The sequence below is a fragment of the Pimephales promelas genome, chromosome 6 (assembly GCF_988280905.1).
Source record: "Pimephales promelas chromosome 6, fPimPro1.hap1.1, whole genome shotgun sequence".
NCBI lineage: Eukaryota > Metazoa > Chordata > Actinopteri > Cypriniformes > Leuciscidae > Pimephales > Pimephales promelas.
The window spans coordinates 25,623,164-25,645,300 of NC_142774.1; the positions used below are offsets into that span (position 1 = coordinate 25,623,164).

General features: G+C 39.5%; 2 protein-coding genes across 2 annotated transcripts; one reads left to right on the forward strand and one right to left on the reverse strand.

The window, feature by feature from the left end:
• Nucleotides 1-680: 680 nt before the first annotated feature.
• On the forward strand, nt 681-3,591 carry cdkn2 (cyclin dependent kinase inhibitor 2). Its single transcript, XM_039694290.2, has 2 exons — nt 681-1,047; nt 2,593-3,591. The coding sequence occupies exons 1-2, from the start codon at nt 913-915 to the stop codon at nt 2,842-2,844; spliced, it is 387 nt and encodes a 128-aa protein (XP_039550224.1). The 5' UTR covers nt 681-912; the 3' UTR covers nt 2,845-3,591.
• mtap (methylthioadenosine phosphorylase) lies at nt 3,435-21,877 on the reverse strand. The gene is made up of 8 exons (XM_039694280.2): nt 21,724-21,877; nt 19,450-19,536; nt 19,159-19,217; nt 18,889-19,056; nt 8,043-8,145; nt 7,722-7,961; nt 5,207-5,329; nt 3,435-5,060 (listed from the first exon to the last, which is right to left on the reverse strand). The coding sequence occupies exons 1-8, from the start codon at nt 21,745-21,747 to the stop codon at nt 5,022-5,024; spliced, it is 843 nt and encodes a 280-aa protein (XP_039550214.2). The 5' UTR covers nt 21,748-21,877; the 3' UTR covers nt 3,435-5,021.
• Nucleotides 21,878-22,137: the final 260 nt, after the last annotated feature.

Consider the following 22,137-nt stretch of genomic DNA (forward strand, 5'->3'; position numbering starts at 1 on the left):
AGTTAATATTAATTCCAACATTTACTAATACGTTATTAAAATCAAAGGTTGTATTAGTTAACATTGGTTAATGGACTGTGAACTAACATGAACGCACAATGAACAGCTATTAACTAACATTAACAAAGATTACACTGTAACTAAAGCATTGCTCATCGTTAGTTCATGTTAGTTCATGCATTTACTAATGTTAACTAATTAACCATATTGTAAAGTGTTACCGTTTAATTAATGGTGTGTGTGTGTAGGCGTTCCATAGTAGGCTATAGACTACTGACAAAATAATGAAACCTACACATTTAAACACGCTATGTAAATAGCAGTATTAACAATACGGTGACCAATAAATTGCTAAATCTACAGTAATGTTGGAAGCTGGGGGAGTCATAATTATTAGTTATAACATTACGTATCTTTCAATATAGCTAGGCTACTTTGATTTTTTTTTCTTTTCTTAGCGGAGCCGGGAGGTTCCGCTTTGACTTCCAGAATTCGACTAACGTTAACTGAGAATGTGTTTTTATAATTACGATTGTGGACACAATAAGAAAACTCGCTCTCGCGATTGTTCTGCTTTAATTGATTTAATACCAGTTTTTTAAAAAAAACATTAACAGACTACTGCTTTATAGTGTCATTGTAGCTCCAAGTCTTCCTGGATCAGCTGACTGCGCCTGCGCAGTACAGTACTGCAGTGCATGACGTTGATAAGAGACAAGTCCGAACAAATATCTCCCTACGTGTAAAAATTATTAGACACAACAGCTTATGGAGGAGCTGGGCTGAATGATTCGACTCATTTACGCAGCGAACATTTTATGTCTGTGACAGGGAAGATTGAAATGCAGTGATTATTTTCGCATATCGTCCTCGTTGCTTTTACCTGTCAGAGTGAAATTATTCATTGGACTGATGATGAAGAGGATGCATGCCGAGGATGAACTGACCAAAGCAGCCGCCACTGGAAACACTTGCCGTGTTCAGTTTTTACTTTATAACAAAGTGAATGTCAACAACGTTAATAAATTCGGAAGAACGCCTATACAGGTAGGCAACGTTTTAAGACATGTCCTAATAATATTAGCCTAATAATATTATATATTTACTATAATAAAGACATCAGACGGACTGGACATACACAATATTATTTCACTACAACAGAAAGGCATTTAAATGTATGCGAAAGGTCAACTTATTTCCTAAAATGAATAGCCTATCACTATAGGATTTTGCGTTGGCTAATTCTTTCTCGCAGTTGGTTTAATAGGCTACAGGATTTAATTTTAATTAATATAAGGCCAATTAATTAATTTTCTTATTTATTCATGTAGGCCTATTAAAAATGCCCCGCCTAATAGTTCGTTTTTTTAATATAGCCTAGTTTTAGTTAGTTTTAAGGCAAAAATAGTTTTGCCCTATAGCCTATTTATAATAACAGATAGCCTATTGTCAGTAGGCCTAATGACTAAAAATGTATTGATGTATTTTTGTTTTGTATATGGCTATAAAGAATATTAATAGGCCTACCTTAATAGCGTTGTGCAAAGCACTATATAGCCGAACAGCCTATTTCACTTTATATTTTAACATAGAACCAGTAGCCTACCTAGCATGACCTTTTTTTTTTTTTTTTTTTTTTGTAAACTTGAAGAAAAACCTTTTCTGTTTGATTTGTCTTGATTGTAATATATTTAAGGTTAGCAACTGGATAAGACAACGATATAAAATATTGTTCTTCAAAGAACAAAAAAGTGTCTAGATGTCACATTTTAGTATTCTTAAATCTACTTATCCTACTTGATTTTTTAAAATACTTTTTCCTAAATAAATGATGTTAAAAGAGTGCTGTTTTTAGCCTACCAATACTGCAAGATATCGGGTTGTAAAACTAACCTGGACGTTTGCATTCTGCCATGGATTTCGACCAGTTTTATTAGCTTCTTCAAAATAAATAGCCCCAGCCCCATCACAATTCACCACCCCCTCACAAACTGCAAACATTAAACCATACGTTAAAGCATTTTATTAACAATGTGGTCACGTACAGGCTATAATTTCGTTATTAATTTCTAGTCAGTTCAACTGATGGTGTAGCAGCTCGTTCCATGTTGCAATAGTAGGTGGCTATACAGGAGAATTATTTTTTTTAAGCTGGTGGGGATACATAAATTGGCTACAAAATAAAACGATGTCGGCTAGTTTCTTAAACTTAAAATTAACAGACAGCAAAAATGCAGAAACTGTAAAACCACCGTATTGCTTGTGTCAGGCTTGTTGATAAATTGCTTTTAATCTTTTAACGAAAGATGTTTCATATCACAAGTGCGCATATGGCCATCCTACTCATACGCACTTAACAATATTAAAGGCTAATAAAATCATGCGATAAATATTTAACTATTGCAGCAAAAAAAATAGAATAAACTGCCCATTACTGCACGGTTCCTTAATGATTATAATAATGTAAAAGTAGAAATTGCAGGCAGCCGACATATTTTTTTTAAATGGAACAGCCAGAGAATCGTTTTTTTTTTTTTTTTTTTTGTCGGGTTTTTTTTTCTGAAAGCCGAAAACATTTCACGTTTTTCGCAGGTGATGATGATGGGCAACACACCATTGGCTCACCTACTGCTGAAATATGGAGCGGATCCTAATGTGCCTGATCCCGGGACAGGAAGCACTCCTCTGCACGATGCTGCCAGAGCCGGATTCATGGACACTGTGCGACTTTTAATCCTTTTTAACGCTGATCCTAATGCAACAGATCACTGTAATTTACGACCTGTGGATGTGGCACGGCAGGCTGACCATGTGGACGTGGTTGAATTTCTTAGTCGTTTTTAAACGCTAGTTTATTTATTTTCATTTATTTTTATCTTAACATATAGCCTAGGCCTATAGCCAAATTTTCACAAATGACAGGCCTATAAGCCCTATAGGCAATTTCAAAAGTAAAGAAATTAGTTAATGCACTTTAATTGTGATTAATTAGGCTATCCTTCAGTGGATGGTTGAGGTTTAGGCTCAACATTTTAAGTAGGCTAGCCAATATGTTTTCGTTGAGCGTTTTTTGTTCTTCCTTTTTGAATAGGCAACATAATCTCCGCATTATGTGTGGTATAACTTAACTATAAGTATCCCAAACTTAATTCAGTCTGAAGCATTAACGATAGGCTAATTAGCCTACTAAACTGTAGACGCGGCGTAGCCTATAGGCTACAAATTATTTAGACTAAAATATTTGTTTTTAACTTTCTTTGGCATACAGTAGTAATGAATGATGTGGCTATAAGGAATCAAATCGATTAAATATAACGAAATCAAGTCGTCCGTTTTGAGCTGCATGTGCTTACAATGCAAAAATAACGCGTGATAGCCATAGGCCATACATTTTGGTGATCCTTCGTCATTTCTCTCTCTCTTTTTTTGTAAAGATATTTTCGTTTGTTTTATTATATTTTAATGAATAAATTTAAATAAAACTAGGCCCACTCAACCATGCAAGCTTAAAATCTTCTTTAAAAAAAACAAAAAAAAAAACGAGGCCAAATGCACTATGCAAAAATCAAATGTAAAAAAATATATAGCCTATATATGAAGCCTTTTAGCTTTTACGAATGTTTTTAAAAGCCATAAATTAAAGCCCAAGTATAAGCCATGGAGCCTTGGACTAGTTTTTCTTTTGTAATATATATATATAATTATTATTATTTTTTTTTTTTTGCAAATTGAGCTATACTGCCACATCCAAAGAGCACCTATAGTAGTCTTCTGTGTATCTTGTGTTCTATGAAGCTTAAATTCTTTATTTTGTTCTTTATAAAGCATACACTGTTTTACTGAGTTTTATCAAGTCCAAATAAACATTTAGCTTGTGTTGAAAGGAATGTTTGTTTTTATTGATAATTTCGATTGCAAACATTTTTGCTTTGCCAACATCATTTTTTTCTCCTGGCTTCAAAAAAACCTGTGTGGAATACAGATACTGACACTATGAGTTGTTAGAGAACTAAATGTAGAAAACTAAATAAATAAATAACAAAAAACATGTAATTTTTTTAAAGATGGATTTTGCATACAGAATTACGTTTAAAGTATCAAACATAATTATTTGTGGAATATTAATTTGGGAGTTTATCTCTCTCTCTATTTGTAAAATTATTTCTGCAAACTGATCTAATCTCATGGAAAGAACAGAAAAGTTCAGAAACTACTAAATCAAAGTCAGATTAGGAAGGCCTCCATTTTGAAAACAGAAATATTATTTCTAATATTATTCATATTTCTAAAAACAATGAACATATTTCTGTTTAGATTGCTTGAAGGAAAACAAGTTTTTTTTCTTTTCTGACAAGCAACCAGTTTAACAATTTTTGTTACAAATAGACATCTGTTCTTTACAAATCTCTGGTAAAACAAATGCTCTGCTGACACAAAATGGAGAAGTTTCAGCATTTCTCATTGAAATGTGGCAAACTGAATGGAAAAAACATACATTTATTTTTGGGTATGAGAGAAATGTATTTAGCTATATAAACAACCAAATACACAACTGCTATATTTACTACATTTAAAAGGCACTGAAAAAAAACAAAAAAACATTCAAGACTCAAACAATCTTGTCCATTCCCTTTACTAATGCTTCCATGCATTATGTCTAATTGTAAAAAAAAAACAAAAAAAAAACAAACAATACTTTATTTTAAAGAGTGGTAACTGCACATTCATATCAGTGTGGCTGACAAAACAACAACAACAAAAAAACAATACTTTATTTTAAAGAGTGGTAACTGCACATTCATATCAGTGTGGCTGACAAAACAACAACAAAAAAACAATACTTTATTTTAAAGAGTGGTAACTGCACATTCATATCAGTGTGGCTGACAAACAAAACCCTTTTATTTTATTTTTTATTTTATTTAGGTTCATATAGCTGTAACAATGACACACTTGTTAGTTTACAGATACATGATTGCATTTGTGGACACATCTTCATGACTCCTTGATGGCAGAGTACTTTAATGTTTGGGCAACATTACTGAAGACTGTGAAATCAACTGGAAAACAACAGAAAGGAAAACAAATTAGGACACGGAAAGTTTCATACATGTCAGATTTAGATAAAAAAAATCTATTATATAATTACATATATAAAAATGAAATAAAACAGTAATTTACTCAATTTCAAGAGCTTTAAACTTACTTTTTGTGCATTTATTGTGCTCTCCCAGTCCATCTTGCTGATCTGTGGGATTGCTGTGAGCAGGATGCTGCTAGCTTTGTTTGCGTTTTCCTTCATGGTTTTTAGAACATTGTCCACACACACCTAGAATTAAAAAAAAAAAAAAAAATTTGGAGCTAAGTTTGGTACATAGAGGTTTATAAAAATATACAGGAAAAACTAAAATAATGGTACATTAACAAAAAGCTATTAATGGACCAGCAAGCCACAGAGGATCATTAAACGATAAGATATGAAGGAGCAATGCATCCGGATCTGAAAATGATCACATTTATTCTTAAAACTATATGTTACCTCTACAAACATACAAAATTGTTTAAAAAAATATCCATAAACAGATATGTTTGCCTGTGGCCACTCAGATAATGCAGATAAGGTTGCCAAGAGTCAAGTATAACCTGTCACAAGTTAAAACTGAATCTGGAAGACATTTTATGCTCAAGCAACAAATGGTCTATTGTCTCTAATGCCTGACTTTGTAAGTCATAGTTGTCTAAAGCTACATTGTACATTCAAATTCTACAGGGGACTAGGACAGGATCTATAGTTAACCTACTAAATTAAGACGGCAACAAGAAAAATCCAAGTGATCAAGAAAGAAAACTGAACTGTAGACTGTTTTTGATCACCAATGTTTTCCTTTAGAGGAACTGACTAATTGGCTGGCAGCAAAATATGTATGATTGTCTGTGCATGAGTCAGAGAGAGAATGAGAATACAGGACAGGGACGGAAGGATGTGGTGAAGTGGGGCGTGAAAACTAGAGGTCAGCAGCAGGAACTCGGAAGGAGGACTCTGAGCTGCAAGGGGAAGTAAACACTGCTTTAAAATACAAGCCTAACCGGTTGTCCGGCTATCGGAAACTATAATGTGTAGAGAATTTATTGACTTAAAGAGGAATATCCTATAACAATCCCTCTAAACCAATAGGACAAACAACTTTGAATAGACACAATAGCAGCATATTTGCCCTTTATTATGGTCTTTCTCTGACATAATGAAGGGCCTTTATGTGGCATGTGTAACCAAGAGACAAATGCTTATCTTTATGGCACTCTAATTAAATTGTAGAGAAGCAGCAGACTAGTATAAAATAAATAAATAAATACAAAACTGTTTCTAGAGTGAGGTTTTGCCACAAACTTAAGAATCAATGAAATACCAGGGTTTGTGTGTAGATATTTATCTATATTTATGGTTTTTAATTTACAGCTATTTATTATAAATGTTATAACCCAGGGCTTTTAAACTGGGATCTGCTGACAGAAAACTTGCAGCATTTCTACAATTAAAAAAAATATCTACATTATTTATATATTGTTCACAAACAATATATAATAAACAGGACAAAACCACCAATAAAATTGACCTCCTGGATTTCCCGAAAAATATGAATATAGTTAACCTGTTAACTGTCACCCCCCCCCCCCCCTTTTTTTTTGAATAGACATGAAAATGCACATTTCGAACTTAAATGGTGGTAATTCAAGAATGCTTTGGAATATAGACATATGATTGGTCTTGTTTTAAAGAAGACATTCGGCAGATTTTTGTAGAAGTTAAATAAATTAAGAACGTGAAACAGAAAAAAAGTTATAGAAGTTTGAGTTTATGGAAATGTACAATGTAAAAATATTAATTATTCATATTTTACATAAAATATATATTTTCAAAACCTGGGCTACTCTAAAATGGCAGAAAGATCAAAGCCAAAAATCTGAACAAGTTGTGTTTCAAATTTTAGGTTGATATCTCAAAAAATGAGCTTTCAGTAAGATTTTGTTTGAGCGCAGTACCAAACTTTTTCACTAGGGCACAATCAGACTCCATTACTGCCCATATTAGTGCGCCTGCATTTCCATTCGTGAACCATTATTTTCACAATTTTCATACAATCTCTGAAGTAGAGATCCTATTCAGAAGTAGCATGGGAAGTTTGGCAGATTTTGATATGAATTGAACCTCTAAGAAACACATACAAAGAACACGCATGTAAGTCATAGCTAGCTGCCACGTCACAAATGGTGAATTTATTATTTTTTTCTTGATATTTCAAACTTTTCAGACCTTTTTTTTCCAAAATAATTGAATGGATTCTATCTTTTGAACTTTTGGCATGAAAACAAACTGAGGTATCTACCATTTTTTCATGATTTTTCATGTTTACTGCTATTTTAAAATAAAGGTCTGAACACGCCTTATGAGTATGAAAATATTCTTGTTTTATATTGATAAATTATGGCTCCTCTGTAATATATTTTGAAAATCAGTCACCAAATATGGAAACTAGAGATTGTAAGCTTTCAAATGATATATAGTTTGTCAATATTATTTAAGGTATTTACTAAGATATTATTGTTTTAAAAATATAGTGGCAAACGTCCCACATGTGGGACGGTGACAGTTAAAGTGGCAGGTACACATACACACACACATAAATACACACAGACTCAGACAGAGGCTTCTATCTGCTCACCGCCTCTTCGTGCTCTTTCCAGCAGTCATAATCAGTTGCCATTGCAATACTAGCATAGCACAGCCCAGCCTCCTTGGCAAGAACCACCTCTGGTACTGTGGACATGTTAATGACATCAGCACCCCACTGTCTGAACATTAGGCTCTCTGCCCGAGAGGAGAAACGAGGACCCTCTATGGTCACCATTGTCCCTCGATTATGACACTTCACACCAAGTGCCTGGGCAACCTCCAGGAGAACCTACAAGAGGAGGTAAGAAAAAGGTGAACAGAATAAGATAAGATGAACAATAAGGATAGAGAGCTGGGAAATGTCACTAACCTCTCTTGTCTTGCTGCAGAAAGGTTCAGCCATAGGGATGTGACACACACCTGGAAGGCTGGTGGGCTGCCCGTCATAGAATGTCTGAACACGTTTTGTTGTCCTTGATTTCAAGGTGGTGTGGGACATTTTGGCATGGGATTAAGAAAAGCAAATGAAAAAGAACATGCATACTGATAAGGTGAGTTGTAAGGAACAGTAAAGACAGTTTTACACCAGACAAGAAGCAAGTATGATACGGTACACTTGACACAACATTCTGTATATACTCGTATCCTCAAGTTCAAGGTAGTTCTAATCACCATACAGGCGAATGTTCACTTCAACAAAAAAATAGTGGCAACAATGAGTTTAAAGTTCGATGCATGACAAAACAGTCCAACACCACCAATGGCAGGATTTTAAAGAGGACCTATTATGCTTTTTACATGATGTAATATTAGTCTCAGGTGTCCCCAGAATGTGTCTCAAAACTACCCAAAGATAATTTGGGTAGATAGTTTTTAGATAATTTGTAATTTTTAGATAATTTGAAAAAGATAATTTGTAAATAATTTTATTTACACCATGTTGTAACCGTCCATTTTGAATGCGTGTCCCTTTTCAATGCAAATGCGCTGCTGCTCCCCACCCCTTTCTAGAAGGGGGCAGAGCCTTTACAGCTCCTGCCTCAGCTACTCTGCCAAAAACTAAAATAAACATCTGTTTGATTTTGATTATCATCTCTATCGCAGTCACGCTCAGGTGACATGTACTTCATCATCATGAAAGTTTATTATCTGCATGAGTTTTATAGCCATATTCTGAGCACCCACATCTAAAGCACACACACAAAGCTTGATGTCAGTTGATGGGTCCCATGAGTATTACACTAAGTTCTCTTTCACAGGGTATTGTGCTTAAATGTCAAATGCACAGAAGGTTATCTCAAAAGCACACAAAAGTTCACATAAACACAGTCAGTTTTGCCTGTTAACGTAAACAGCAAGTAAATAAATCGCATGTGTATTTTAGACTTGTATATTAAAGTATACGCTGTTAATGAATCAAACAACAAAAGAAATCCTATTGATTGAATACTTTAGTAGCTCTAATACGAATACATTTCTTACTTGAATACTAAATGCTCTGGTGAGGAGATAAACATTGCAGACGGTGTACAGCTCACTCAGGACGGGGTCTGTCAGCAGCCATCAGGGCCTAAGCATTTGTGACCTCACAAAAGCTACAATCTGCAAATGGCTTATTCTGAGACACTGCTTATGATTTATGGGGATTAAAAAAGTGGGTGGATTTTTATCATTACAGGGTGGTTGTGTATGCACACTGCTGACACACATTTATGTACAAACACCATGTAAAAGTTAATTTTGCATATTAGGTTCCCTTTGAGCCAAGCAGTGATGCTGGTGTGTGTATAGTATACTAGAAAACAACATGTTCGAATATTACGCATGTGTGTGTCATTTGCCAGACGTATCCAGTGTGCGGCCCCCTTAAAACCCTTTCACACGCAAGTTATTATATAATAGCTTATTATACACAAATATTCTAACTGACCCCCCAGCGTGAGGTGACTGTTATTTAGAACTTGCCACTTTAATGTCACGTGACACAGCACAACCACAACACAGCGCTGAATGAATGATAATCTGCTTTTGTCATTTCTCCTTTTTTATTAAAAATATTCACAAATGTATTAGCTATAGCATCAAACACTGATATCCCGATTGTCAAATATGTGCAAGTGGATGTGTTTTGTTGTTTAAACATCTTTATAACGATCGCGTTGTACTAATGAGCTGTATGCACAATGGGCGGTGCCATTTTAGTTTGTTTTACAGTTCAGAGAATCGGATCTGTTGTATTTACAACGTCAATTCCTCCACTTCTCACAAAATACATGAAATAAGTGGCTGGTGAACAGGAAGAAGAATAGGGTCAAATGTTAAGCTACTTACACAATGTGTATCTGATATGAATAAAACTTGTCGTCTAATTATAACTGAAAGGATTTTTATTGCTGCTTCCATAGGCATCAGTGTGTATTTTACAAACTCAAAATCATTGTTTTGCTAGTACTTATGTACGTATTTAAATGTCTGAAACCTACAATAAACATTGTGGTTGAAAACACTCAATAGTTGTGATATATGACAGCACTGAGTGCATCCGTCCAGTGATGCAGTGATGACTGTTCTAATCACACCGGTGTGATCGTACGCATGAAAGGGTTAAGAATGTGTCTGCATCTTAATTCTTATGAAATTGGCAATGTTTGTTATTCTCTCAAAGGTTTTGTGACAATCAGCTAAAAAATAAAATACATTTTCCTCAAGACACATTTTTAAAAGCTCTTTATTTAACTATATATGAAGACATAACCATCAAGAATCATGAATAAATAACACTCTAGTAAAATGAAATGGTGATTTTTCACTCCTGGCTTCAATTTAAGCAGTTTTGTTACAGTGTTTTGATTTCCGTGGCTACCCAGGTAAGTTTGAGTTTACTTGTAGTTTGATCATACTTTCGCTCTCAAAAAGGTGGATTGGTTTTAACTGGCGTTTATTGCTGTGGTAACTTATCAAGTTCAAATCACAAACATTACCAATGACCACCATCCCAGTTGTTTAAATATTAATAATAGGTTTTGACATAGGCAAAAGGTTTAAAGCAGTTTGGCCCACTTTTGACAATATTTCACTATGCATGACACAATGGGCAAATTAAAGTAAATCCTTTTTATTTTCAAGAGGAACAGTCTTTAGGCCAGATCACTCAAAAGCAAATAAAAATATACTGTCTTCCCTGAATATTAATGTTTAATAAAAGATTTGATTTGACTGGACTAGTTTCCAAGGGATTACTGAAGGGGGTGGATTCCTCTTCATGTATTATGTAATGAATTGGAAATCATAGTTCCTTTTCGTAGTCACTCCGAGTTACATCAGATGATGGAGAATGGGGGTTTCGCCTAGAAAGCCAATCCTCTTCGAGTATTAAAAAATGAGCCAATGGCAAAGAAATGCCATGGGTCTGCGGAATTTGCATAGCGTATTCCCACCTCACCTTGTGAGTATAAAAGGAGGAAGCGGACGCAACCGCAGTATGTTTTCGCTTCGGAGCCTTCTTCAATCCACAAGCCACACAATCTGAGTTTACTGACTCACCTCTTCGAGACGAGCGAACTCTCTGGTATTGGTGTGACGGCGGTATCCAGTGAGTTTCACATTGCCTGCGATCTGAGCAGTGATCTTCCAGTGTGCGTGTTTCTCCCTGGTCGCTTCAACATCCGCAGTTTTTTCCTCTCACTAAAAGAGCACGCACGCGGCGCGTCTTTTTAAAGACGATCCGCCCGTGTACTTCTGAGTGCAGTTTTCTGATAGATTCAGCTGATGGACGCGAGTTTGGCGTGTTTGGGCTTTGATCGCACTCAGACAGCGCTCATGGGTGTGTCACCTTCTCTCAGTGGGAACGTGACCATCGCAATGTATAACGGTCGAGACTCAATGAGCTCAATAGAGCGAGAGTCCCCTCATCCACAACCCGAACTATTTTTCTCCACACGAGATAATACTTCGGCTGGTGGCCAGGGTGACCTAAGACGTCAGGTCTGAAACTAAAACGACGAAAACCCCTTTCACGTTGCAAACCATGTAAAAAAAAAAAAAAAAAACAGCTGCTGAAATCATGTCTATCGCTGCATCACAAGGTGAGCTGGAGTCCTCTGGAGATGGCTCGTCTGTGCTGCTGTCCTCGGATATGCTAGCATAGCGAGTTTGATTCAGTTCACAGCTATGCTTTCCCGGGCTGCCACGAGTATCGGATTGTGTGGAAAATTCTGCCATGTCCCGAGCACTTAAGGCTGATGTTTGGTTTTTGGGGGTGGCGAACCCATATCCTTTCTACCCGAATGTGCATGAAGATGCCATGAGATCGTGAAAGCCTCCTTTGACTTTTCACGACCGCTCAGCGGCCTCTTCCGCCTTCTCTGCCCTCGTAGAGGCCGCAGTTTAGGGTACACTGGGGTTCCCCCCTATGGAGTGTTCTGTGGCAACACTTATGTGGCCCTACAGCGCCTCCACCTGGCGTGGCAACCCTAAACACCCCTCCAATGCCTGTAGGTTCTTGTCTACTCCGGTGGCGGAGACCTATAGAGCTATGGGAGAGGCTGCCACCTCACTGTGTGTTATTGCCATCCTTCTGGGTGTTCAATGACATGCACGAGGCTAGGGCTGATTCAGGGCTCATCCTTGAGCTGCCTGCCGTCACCGGCCTAGCTCTGCGAGCGACGAAGGTGACCGCATGCTCCCTGAGTCAGGTGATGTCCACATGCGTGGTCAGACATTTCTGGCTTAACCTGGTTGATGTGCGCGAGGCTGAGTGAACCAGTTTCCTCAACTTCCCCATATCCCAGGTTGGCCTCTTCGGCGGCGCGGTCAAGAACTCGGCCGCCCAGAAGTGGACTGTGGCTTTTTTGTCCGACCCTTTGCCTTTCTGCTGCCAACCAGCTGCTGGCTCAGACGCCTCAGTCCGCTTGCCGCTGAATGTGCCCTCTTGCGACTTCCGCCCCCTCCTGCCCGGTCCCAGCAGCACCGGGCCGTGCCGTGGAGGTGGTCGCAGGGAGGCGTCCCTGCCCTTACCAGCCCCGCAGCCCAAAGAGCTGCATCCCATCCCTGAGCACACAGAGCAGGATCGCAGTGTGCAACACCCCCGTGCCTCACCACTCTCGTCCTCCTCTGTCTCTGAGTGCGCGGATGGCAGTGCGTGTCCTCTCTGGACCACACCACTCTCATCCCCCTCTATCGCCAGACCCCTGGTAGAGCAGACCCTCGTGGAACGCTGGTCCTTCCCTGGTCTCCTCTGTTAGGGCACGGAGCTTGACCGCAGGGTCGCTATGCCACCCTCGCCTGTGCCGGTCTCTCCGCCCTGCTGCCCCTGGGGGTCGCCTATGGCTCGGATGATTCCACTGGATCAGTTTTTGGGGGCTTGGTTAGAGCTCCCCAATCTGTCCCGCTAGGTCACCCGAGCTATCAGGCTCGGCTATGCGATTCAGTTCGCACGGTCTCCTCCCCGTTTCAGGGGAGTCTGCTTTACTCTGAACGGGGGCATGCTCGGCCCAGACGCACTGGTGCACAGCTGGCCGCAGGGCCTATGCAAGTATGCGTTTCCCCCAGTGAGCCTTCTCGCACGGACTCTGTGCAAGATCAAGGAGGACGAGGAGCAAGTCATTTTGGTCGCCCCATATTGGCCCACCAAGACCTGGTTCTCCGAACTGATACTCCTCGCGACAGCACCTCCTTGGCCAATTCCTCTGAGGAAGGACCTCCTTTCTCAGAGACAGGGCACTCTATGGCACCCTTGCCCCAAACTTTGGAGGCTACACGTGTGGCTCCTGGAGGGGACGAGGCAGGTTGAGTACCCTGCCACCTGTGGTGGCGGCTACCATCACTTCCGCTAGAACGTTGTCCACGAGACACGTCTATGCATTGAAGTGGAACCTCTTTGTCAACTGGTGCTCTTCTCGCCGAGAAGACCCCCGGAGATGCTCGATCAGTGTCGTGCTTTCCTTCCTGCAAGACGGGTTGGAGCGAAGACTGTCTCCCTCCACCCTGAAGGTGTATGTGGCTGCCATTGCCGCATATCACAAAGCAGTTGAAGGTAAATCCCTGGGGAACCACAACCTGATCGTCAGGTTCCTGAGAGAAGCGAGGAGACTAAATCCTCCTCGCCCTCCTCTTGTACCCTCTTGGGACCTCTCAGTGGTCTTAAATGCCCTGCAGACCTCCCTTTGAGCCTCTGCAATCAGTTGAGATTAAATTCCTGTCAATGGAGACAGCACTCCTGGTTGCACTGGCCTCCATCAATAGGGTAGGGGACCTGCACGCATTCTCCGTTGACGAAGCGTGCCTGGAATTCGGGCCGGCCTACTCTCATGTGATACTGAGACCCCGGCCTGGATATGTGCCCAAGGTTCCTACCACTCCCTTCCGGGACCAGGTGGTGAACCTGCAAGCGCTGCCCCTGGAGGAGGCAGACCCAGCCTTGGCACTGCTGTCCAGTACGCGCCCTCCGTGCTTGCGTAAAGAGAACGCAGTGTTTCAGGACCTCAGACCAGCTCTTTGTCTGTTATGGTGGGAGCCAGAAGGGAAGGGCTCTCTCAAAGCAGAGGTTGTCTCACCGGATAGTGAGGTTGTCTCACCATTGCTTTGGCTTACCAGCAGCAAGTTTGACCGTGCCCCCTTGGTGTGACAGCCCACTCCACCCGGAGTGTGGCTTCCTCTTGGGCTCTAGCGCATGAAGCCTCGCTAGCAGACATCTGCAGAGCTGCAGGCTGGGTGACACCCAACACATTCGCCAGATTCTATAATCTCCGAGTGGAGCCTGTGTCCTCTCTTATATTCGCTCATCCGGCCAGTACTGGACCCGCTCAGGTGTCTTCGCTTGCTCGCCATTCCACTCCACGGACTGGATAAGCGCGATTATTCCTCAGCTGGGCCTTCTATTCAAGCCCTGAGTTCCTCCAGCACTGTTGATGCTGGCACCAGTGTCTGTTGCCTGGACGTCGGCTAGGTGCCTCCGTGTGCATGATTCCTGCTAGTAACCCCCACATGTGTATTTCCACTGTAAGCCTCTCTGAGCATGTGTCTTTCCTCGGCCACCCCTGGAGTTAAATTTCTAGCCACCTAACGGGTTGGTTACTCCAGTGTTCCCCCATATAAAGTACCCTTGGGCCATATGTGCATTCTTAAGTCCTCCCTATGGGTAGGCGTACTGCGGCATATTTCCTCGGAGATATGCTCCCCAGTGTACCTTGTTATTCCTGTGCTAAGTAGGACTCCTCATCCGTGCTAAGTTTCACGACAGGGGATCAGACTTTCGCAAGGTACTGGAAGACAGCTGTGAAGGTGGCGTGATTACACGGGGGACCCCCATTCTCCATCATCCAACGTAATTCGGAGTGACTACGAAAGGGAACATCTCGGTTACGCATGTAACCCTCGTTCCCTGAGTAGGGAACGGAGACGTTACGTCTCCCTGCCACTTCCGCTGTACCGCTAGGTAGACGCCTGAGTTCAGTCTTGGCTCCTCAGCGAAGACATACTGCGGTGGAGTCCGCTTCCTCCTTTTATACTCACAAGGTGATGCGGGGATACGCTATGCAAATTCCGCAGACCCATGGCATTTCTTTGCCATTGGCTAGTTTTTTTAATACTCGAAGAGGATTGGCTTTCTAGGCGAAACCCCCATTCTCCGTCATCAGACGTAACGTCTCCGTACCCTACTCAGGAAACGAGGGTTACATACGTAACTGAGACGTTTTCTTAACCAGACTTAAATGGTTGTAATTCATGAATGCTTTGGAATACAGACCTAAGGTTGGGGTCAAGAAAAATGAATGAAATTATTTATAGTAAAACAAACATTCTGTACTAAACATTTATTTTATTTTAAATAAATATTTACCAAATTATTTTTTAATCTAAAAAGGCCATAAATGCAAAGCCATATGTACATCAAGTTGTGTTCCAAATATGAAGTTGATTTCAAAAATATCCCAAGAGATTTTTGAGATTTTGTTTGATGTGTTCTTCTGTCACAAATGAATACATTTGTGTCACAATACCACTTCTTTCTTCTTTCACAAAGCAATCACCAAATATTAAACCTTGAGTCTCACATGATGTGTAATGTTAAGATTAGGTTAAGACTTTGTTAAGGTTATGTTAGTTAGTTTTGAAACATGACACTGACCACATGCACGATGAAAATGTGTAGGCTTTCAAATAATACCTAATAATTAATGATAATTAATAAAATATGTGATAGGGAAAAAAAATAAAAATAAATAGAGAGAGAGTGCCAAACAGAGCTAGCGGGTTGATGACAGTTCTGACAAAACTCAGCCTTGAAGGGATATAGCCTGTGTTTTATCCAATTGTGTTTGCAGTGGTTATTTATTATTTTTATTGAGAGAAGCGTGTGACCATGCCAAAGGAATCGTCTTTTGACTCCTATGACACACCAGTGACCCTGAAAATTTCTTATGTATATGGGACAGAGTGCGACAAAGATAATGACTTTAAATGACCTCATTTGCGTAAAGAACACAATACAATATTTGGATGTTTCTAAAGTTATCTGTACTATTTATCTGTACGCAACCTGTAGAAATAACGTGATTATCCATATGACTATACGGGCTTTCACAACGGAGGAACCTTTTCATAGTTCCTAGAACTATCGGTGGAAGTCCCGGATTTTGGTGTATTCGCACCACAGGAACTAGGAACGATTTTAGTTCTAGGAACTAAACTAAGTTCCTGTAACTACTTGGTCGGAAAGCGGCTTATGTATTTCTGCTCATTTAACAACACTCAACATCAACCACACGGCATACGCTAATACCTTTCCATATACTGTCTACCTTCTACATATTAGACAGGACTGTTAGACAGATCGTAAACTAATGAACATGGAGAGAGCACTGTGAGCTCAGGCTTTGGTGTTCTCAGAACCATCAAAATAAAGGTCACGCCACCTTTATTTTAACACGCCACGTAAAAATAAAAGTCATGCAGTCAAGCATGGCTTACTTCAGAGTTCCTACTGGTGGTGCGAATGCAACCAGAAAAACGTTCCAAGGGAAACCATTGTTCTAGGTTAACCATCCTGGTGGCTAGTTTCTAGAACTAAGTTCCTAGAACTACCCGGTGCGAAAGCCTTAAATTAGTTCGAGGCTGGATCATCTTACTCCTACTACAGCCTTTGGAAGTGTGGAGAACTTTGACTTCAAAACTCTCTGTCAACTGATGTCAGCTTTGACTACTGGTCTTCATTAAGCATATTGGTCTCTTTATGTGTTAAATTGGAAAAAAAAAATGGAAAATTGGAATAAATTGGAATAAATTGAGGAAAGAATGCATGTTGATGATCATTTAGATTAGCTTTTTAGGTCGGATAGAATCTGCAATCTCTGACCCAGTTCGTTTGCAAAATGCTGTGTTTCCACCTACTGGCTACCCAGGGTGTCGAAATACTATTGGGCAAATTGGCAGTGGGCGGAATCACACCGACCAAAACAAAAACAGACTTTCAAACACAGAACACATATTTCAAAGTAAAAAAAAAAAAACTGGCTGTAGCATTGTTTTTCAGAGAAACATTATGTGGACTTAACAAGTTTCCTAAATATCTACAAACATATTATGGTATTTTCATGCTTTAGCAAAGTCAAAAAAATTACATAGAGCACCTTTAAGTAGCTTATTACAAACAGCAGCCAATCAGCAAACAGGAAGCATTCTTATTCCTTATTCCAACGGAAGACATCACTTATGTTGCGTGCGAACTGATTGCGCAACCTGATGTTCGAGACAAAATACAGACATCCCAAGTCTCACAGAAGTTCCGAAAGTCTACCGCATATTGACAGCGGTTCCCTGATGCCCGCAAATTAGTTCAAAGCGGCAAGGGAGAGAGACCTTGCGTGTGCCTATTGAAGCGCATGCAAGACAGAGAGCATCATGACTGGTGCCCATCACCAGTAAACAATCCCCATGACGTGATGAATAAGGGTCTTATCATGCGAAACGATCGGTTATTTCAAAGCTTATTCCAAAAATTTAACTTTTCTAAGGACAAATGCTAGCCTTTCTCCATTCTGTGAGGCGCGTTTGCAACGTCACGTAATACGTAATTACGTTCAAAAGGTCACGGGCGACGTAGCCAGAACTACAGAGTCAGAGTGTTTACAAGTTGAACGCATAGGTTGAACGTGAAAACTAACTCAAACGCCGTTTACAAAAAAGGATTTAAAAGGTAAAACAACGATGTCGGACGATTTTGATTCTGTACTTCCGGCTACGTCGCCCGTGACCTTTTGAACGTAATTACGTATTACGTGACGTTGCAAACGCGCCTCACAATATATTACAAGGCTAGCATTTGTCCTTAGAAAAGTTACATTTTTGGAAAAAGTTTTGAAATAACCGATCGTTTCGCATGATAAGACCCTTATTCATCGTCTGATATCGTTTAAAGACATTTGAAGCTGCATCTGAAACTGATATTAACTGTCTTTTGGACCCTGAACCATCCGGTTCCCATTGAAGTCCATTATATGGAGAAAAACCCTGGAATGTTTTCATCAAAAACCTAAATTTCTTTTCAACTGAGGAAAGAAAGACATGGACATCTTGGATGACATGGGGGTGAGTAAATTATCAGCAAAAGTTTTTTCAAAAGTGAACTAATCCTTTAAGACATAACCGACTGTGTTTAGAGGATACTCACCAAGACCGAAATTGACATTATTTTTGCATGTTTTTGACTGTTAAAGCGATATAATCTACAAAAAATACTGTTGTTACCCGCGAGTTGTTTGTGAGGCGGCTTCTATGTGTGCAGAATAAAAAATCTCTCAAACAGCATGCAAGTAGCCTACCGAATAGTTCAAGATCATGTGAATATTTAAACTGGTAAGACTGAAAAAGACGTGCAAATGGTAAACTTTAGTTAATCATGATGCAATGCTTGCCCGATTATGCAAATGACAATTCCGTCTATTCCGTGAGACGAGAGAGAGAAGACACAACACGCTGAATCACTCATGTGGTTTGTGAAATTGCATCTCGCAGAAAGTTTTAAAATGACTGATTTGATTTTATAATCTGTGTGGATTCGTTTAGTAATACAACCTACATGCTAAAGTGAGTCAATGTTTGCAGTAATTTCCCGCATTATAAGTGGGAGACCTGCGGGAATGATTCAAATTATGCACAACCCCACGCCAAAATTTGAGCCTTGCATGTCAATTGATTATAGACAAATTAATACTTACCTATCAATAAACTGGTCAATCAAAACAATGTCCCCAGGCTGGATGTCCTCTCTGAGAGAACCGCATGCTGTGGTGACTAGCAGGTGAGTGCAGCCCTCTTCCTTCAATGCCCAAATATTGGCCTGGTAATTTACATTGGTGGGCATGATGGTGTGTTGTCTCCCATGCCTTGTGGGGGGATAAGACTTTTTAAATTAGACTTTTATCCTTTATAATATAAAACCAGCAGGCATTTCAAGTAAAAGTCAAAGTACATGCCAGTGTAATCACCTTGCAAGAAGAACACATTCAACATTCTTTATTTTGCCCAAAATTAGCGCATCAGATGGCTGTCAAAAGAGAGGAGGAAATGAGTGTCAATACTGTATGTACTTCTGTCTCTGCCCATCTGTGATGTACTATGTTTACCCCATGATTTAAAAGCAAAATCCCAATCATTTGTGCTTTTTTTCCCCAACTTCTCAGTTCAATTCAAGCAAATGGATAAATTCATTTCCAAATATGCTCTCTTATAAACATGCATGTTAGAAAGTACAGCAGACGCGATGCAGAGACACTCACCTTTCCAAATGGTGTGACTACATATCGTTCTGTTCTTCCCTCCAGAATATCTGGATCATCCAGACCAGATCCACCAATTATTCCTATCTATAAGAACATGAGATGCTGTATTATAGACATATCTAAAGGTGGGATGGTGTCTGCAATTGTTTGTTTCAATTAAAGGGGTCATGAAAAGCATTTTTATATTTACTGAGGTGAACTTAAAATGTTAGTATGATTTTTACATTGACAAAAAATTTCATAATTTAGAAATATAAGGCCTGATCTACCATGATTTTAGCCTTCTGATATGAATGCTCAATTGGAAGGGGCGTGTCCGCTTTAAGATGTTACTGTAAATGCAATGCAACTCGATTTCTGCATTCTCACGAATGCTTTCATCAAAAGTGCATACATGTAAATAAGAGATTCATTGTACAGTGCAGACAGCATCACTGGTTATAATGGGAGTTTTGCATAGACAGTAAAATTAGTAACCAAACTCCATCGCACAGCTGCGGGTGATAGGTGCGTCGGATAATAAGACCAGACTAGCTAGTCGTTTTAGCAGATAAGGAACTCCCGCACACTATCGTTACTTGCAATTTAAAATTAATGTTTATTCACACACAACGTTTCGGTCACACGACCTTCATCAAGAGTACTACTGATGAAAGTCGTGTGACCGAAACGTTGCGTGTGAATAAACAACATGACATCATGACTTTTGCGTAAACATACACGCCACTTTCGAGTCAAGTGGTGTGTTATCTCTACGCATTTTGAGCTATCCGCGTGTATATCTACGCCAGTAACGTCCGAGTGATTCTGCGTGTCTGTACACGCCGTCAAATGTCCAGTCATAAACGCCATTAACCCCAGTGACGGTTAGGTTTAGGGATGGGGTTGAGGTAAGTCATATCTTTTTTTTTTCCTAGGATGGTAAGGGAACAGTCATAAATGTCATTAACCCCAGTGACTGTTAGGTTTAGGGACGGGGTTATATTTATAATAACGTTAAGTCAACGGCGTTCATAATCACGCTGAAAAGCGATTATGCGTCTTGATAGCACGCCAAAAATGGAAATACGAATTGGCGTGTCATACACACGCTACTTCATGAGATCAGTCTGGAATAAACATTAATTTTAAATTGCAAGTAACGATAGTGTGCGGAAGTTCCTTTCTGCATAGACAGTAAAAGAAATGGACACAGGCACCCCATTGAGTTCAACAGAGAATATTGAAGCCTGTTAAAAGCTGATAGTCAGTCGTACTGCGCAGCCTCAAACTGAGCCTGTCACGTGAGTAACCTGATTGCAACCGAGCTTCTCCTCCAGTCCATACGGTAATTTCTGTACTGTGTGATGGAGAGTCGATTCGTTATGACGCAATCGTTAGTCTAATTTTACAAAAAACTGCTTCTATGGGGCCATAACGTAAGATACAAGGTAATGGAGCATTTTATACATGACTGTCGTGTTCCTTAAGAAATAAATAATGGACAAATTAAGTCTTTGGACGCCTCAGATGTAAAGTTATTCGCTGTCAAAGTGACGCCAAAATGAATGGGAGTCAATGGAATGCTAACAGCAGGTGAATGCTTCAACTTCTGGCTGATGGATTACCCCCTTGGAGTTTTAGTTTAGTCCAGAACAATGATAAACTTGTGCTTTATGAATGACAGCTCTAGGGATTATAAAGAAAGCATTCTTTGATTCAATCACAATTTAAACAACAGATTATTTTCACACTAAGAGAAACAAGAACCTTCTGGGAAATGACAGAGGTTATGAAGAAAAAGGGTCAACACGTGTTGAGTACTATATTGACTCTTTGCATATTGAATGTTTTAACGTATGAATTCCTTACCTTTCTTTTACAAAGGGAAACATGTGGGGAAGTATTTTTTTAACAAATACTGAAGTAGCAAACTTAGCGAAATACACAGTTTATGTCACTGCCAAAAAAGAAAAGAAAAAGGAAACAAGAAAAGAAACACTCTCGTTGGTCTCTCTATCATGAACCAGGACAGACAACTATTTAACCGTAAAGAATGTTGTCATATCAGGTTTTCATCATTCTCTAAAGATCGAAGCGGGCTGCTTGGATGGAACGTGCTCTATTCTAATGATTACAACACAGAGATATTATTATAAAGTTTGTGTTAATTTCAGAAGCCAAGTAGCCTATAATGTAACACTTGGTTCTTTCGAGTGTTAACGTGAAAAGTACCACTATTATTTTCTTACATAACTCACTTGTCATATTTCATTACGATATTCAACTTACCTTTATGTGTCTGTCCGATGCCATTTCCTTGCAGCAATAAGCTTCAACATCAGCTTCTTACTCTTGCTTGTTTTATGGCGCTGCGCAAGCGAAACAAACGCAGTAGCGCCGCCTACCGTGATTCAACTAAACCCAAGAAATGAAATAATCTCGAACCCCACAAGAGTGGATCCAAGAGAAGATATAATCATACAACTAGTTTAACGCTACTGTTAGACTTTGTGTTATGGGATGGAATTTAAGCACTGCACTGTATTTTTGTTTTTGGTAACACTATAATCCATAAAATGTCTTAGAGAATATTGTGCATGATTTAATCCACTAAAATGGTATCATGATAACTCGTAAATTAAATAATGTAAAAAAAAAAAAAAGTTTATGAAATAATGTGATGTACGTGTACACAATACAAAA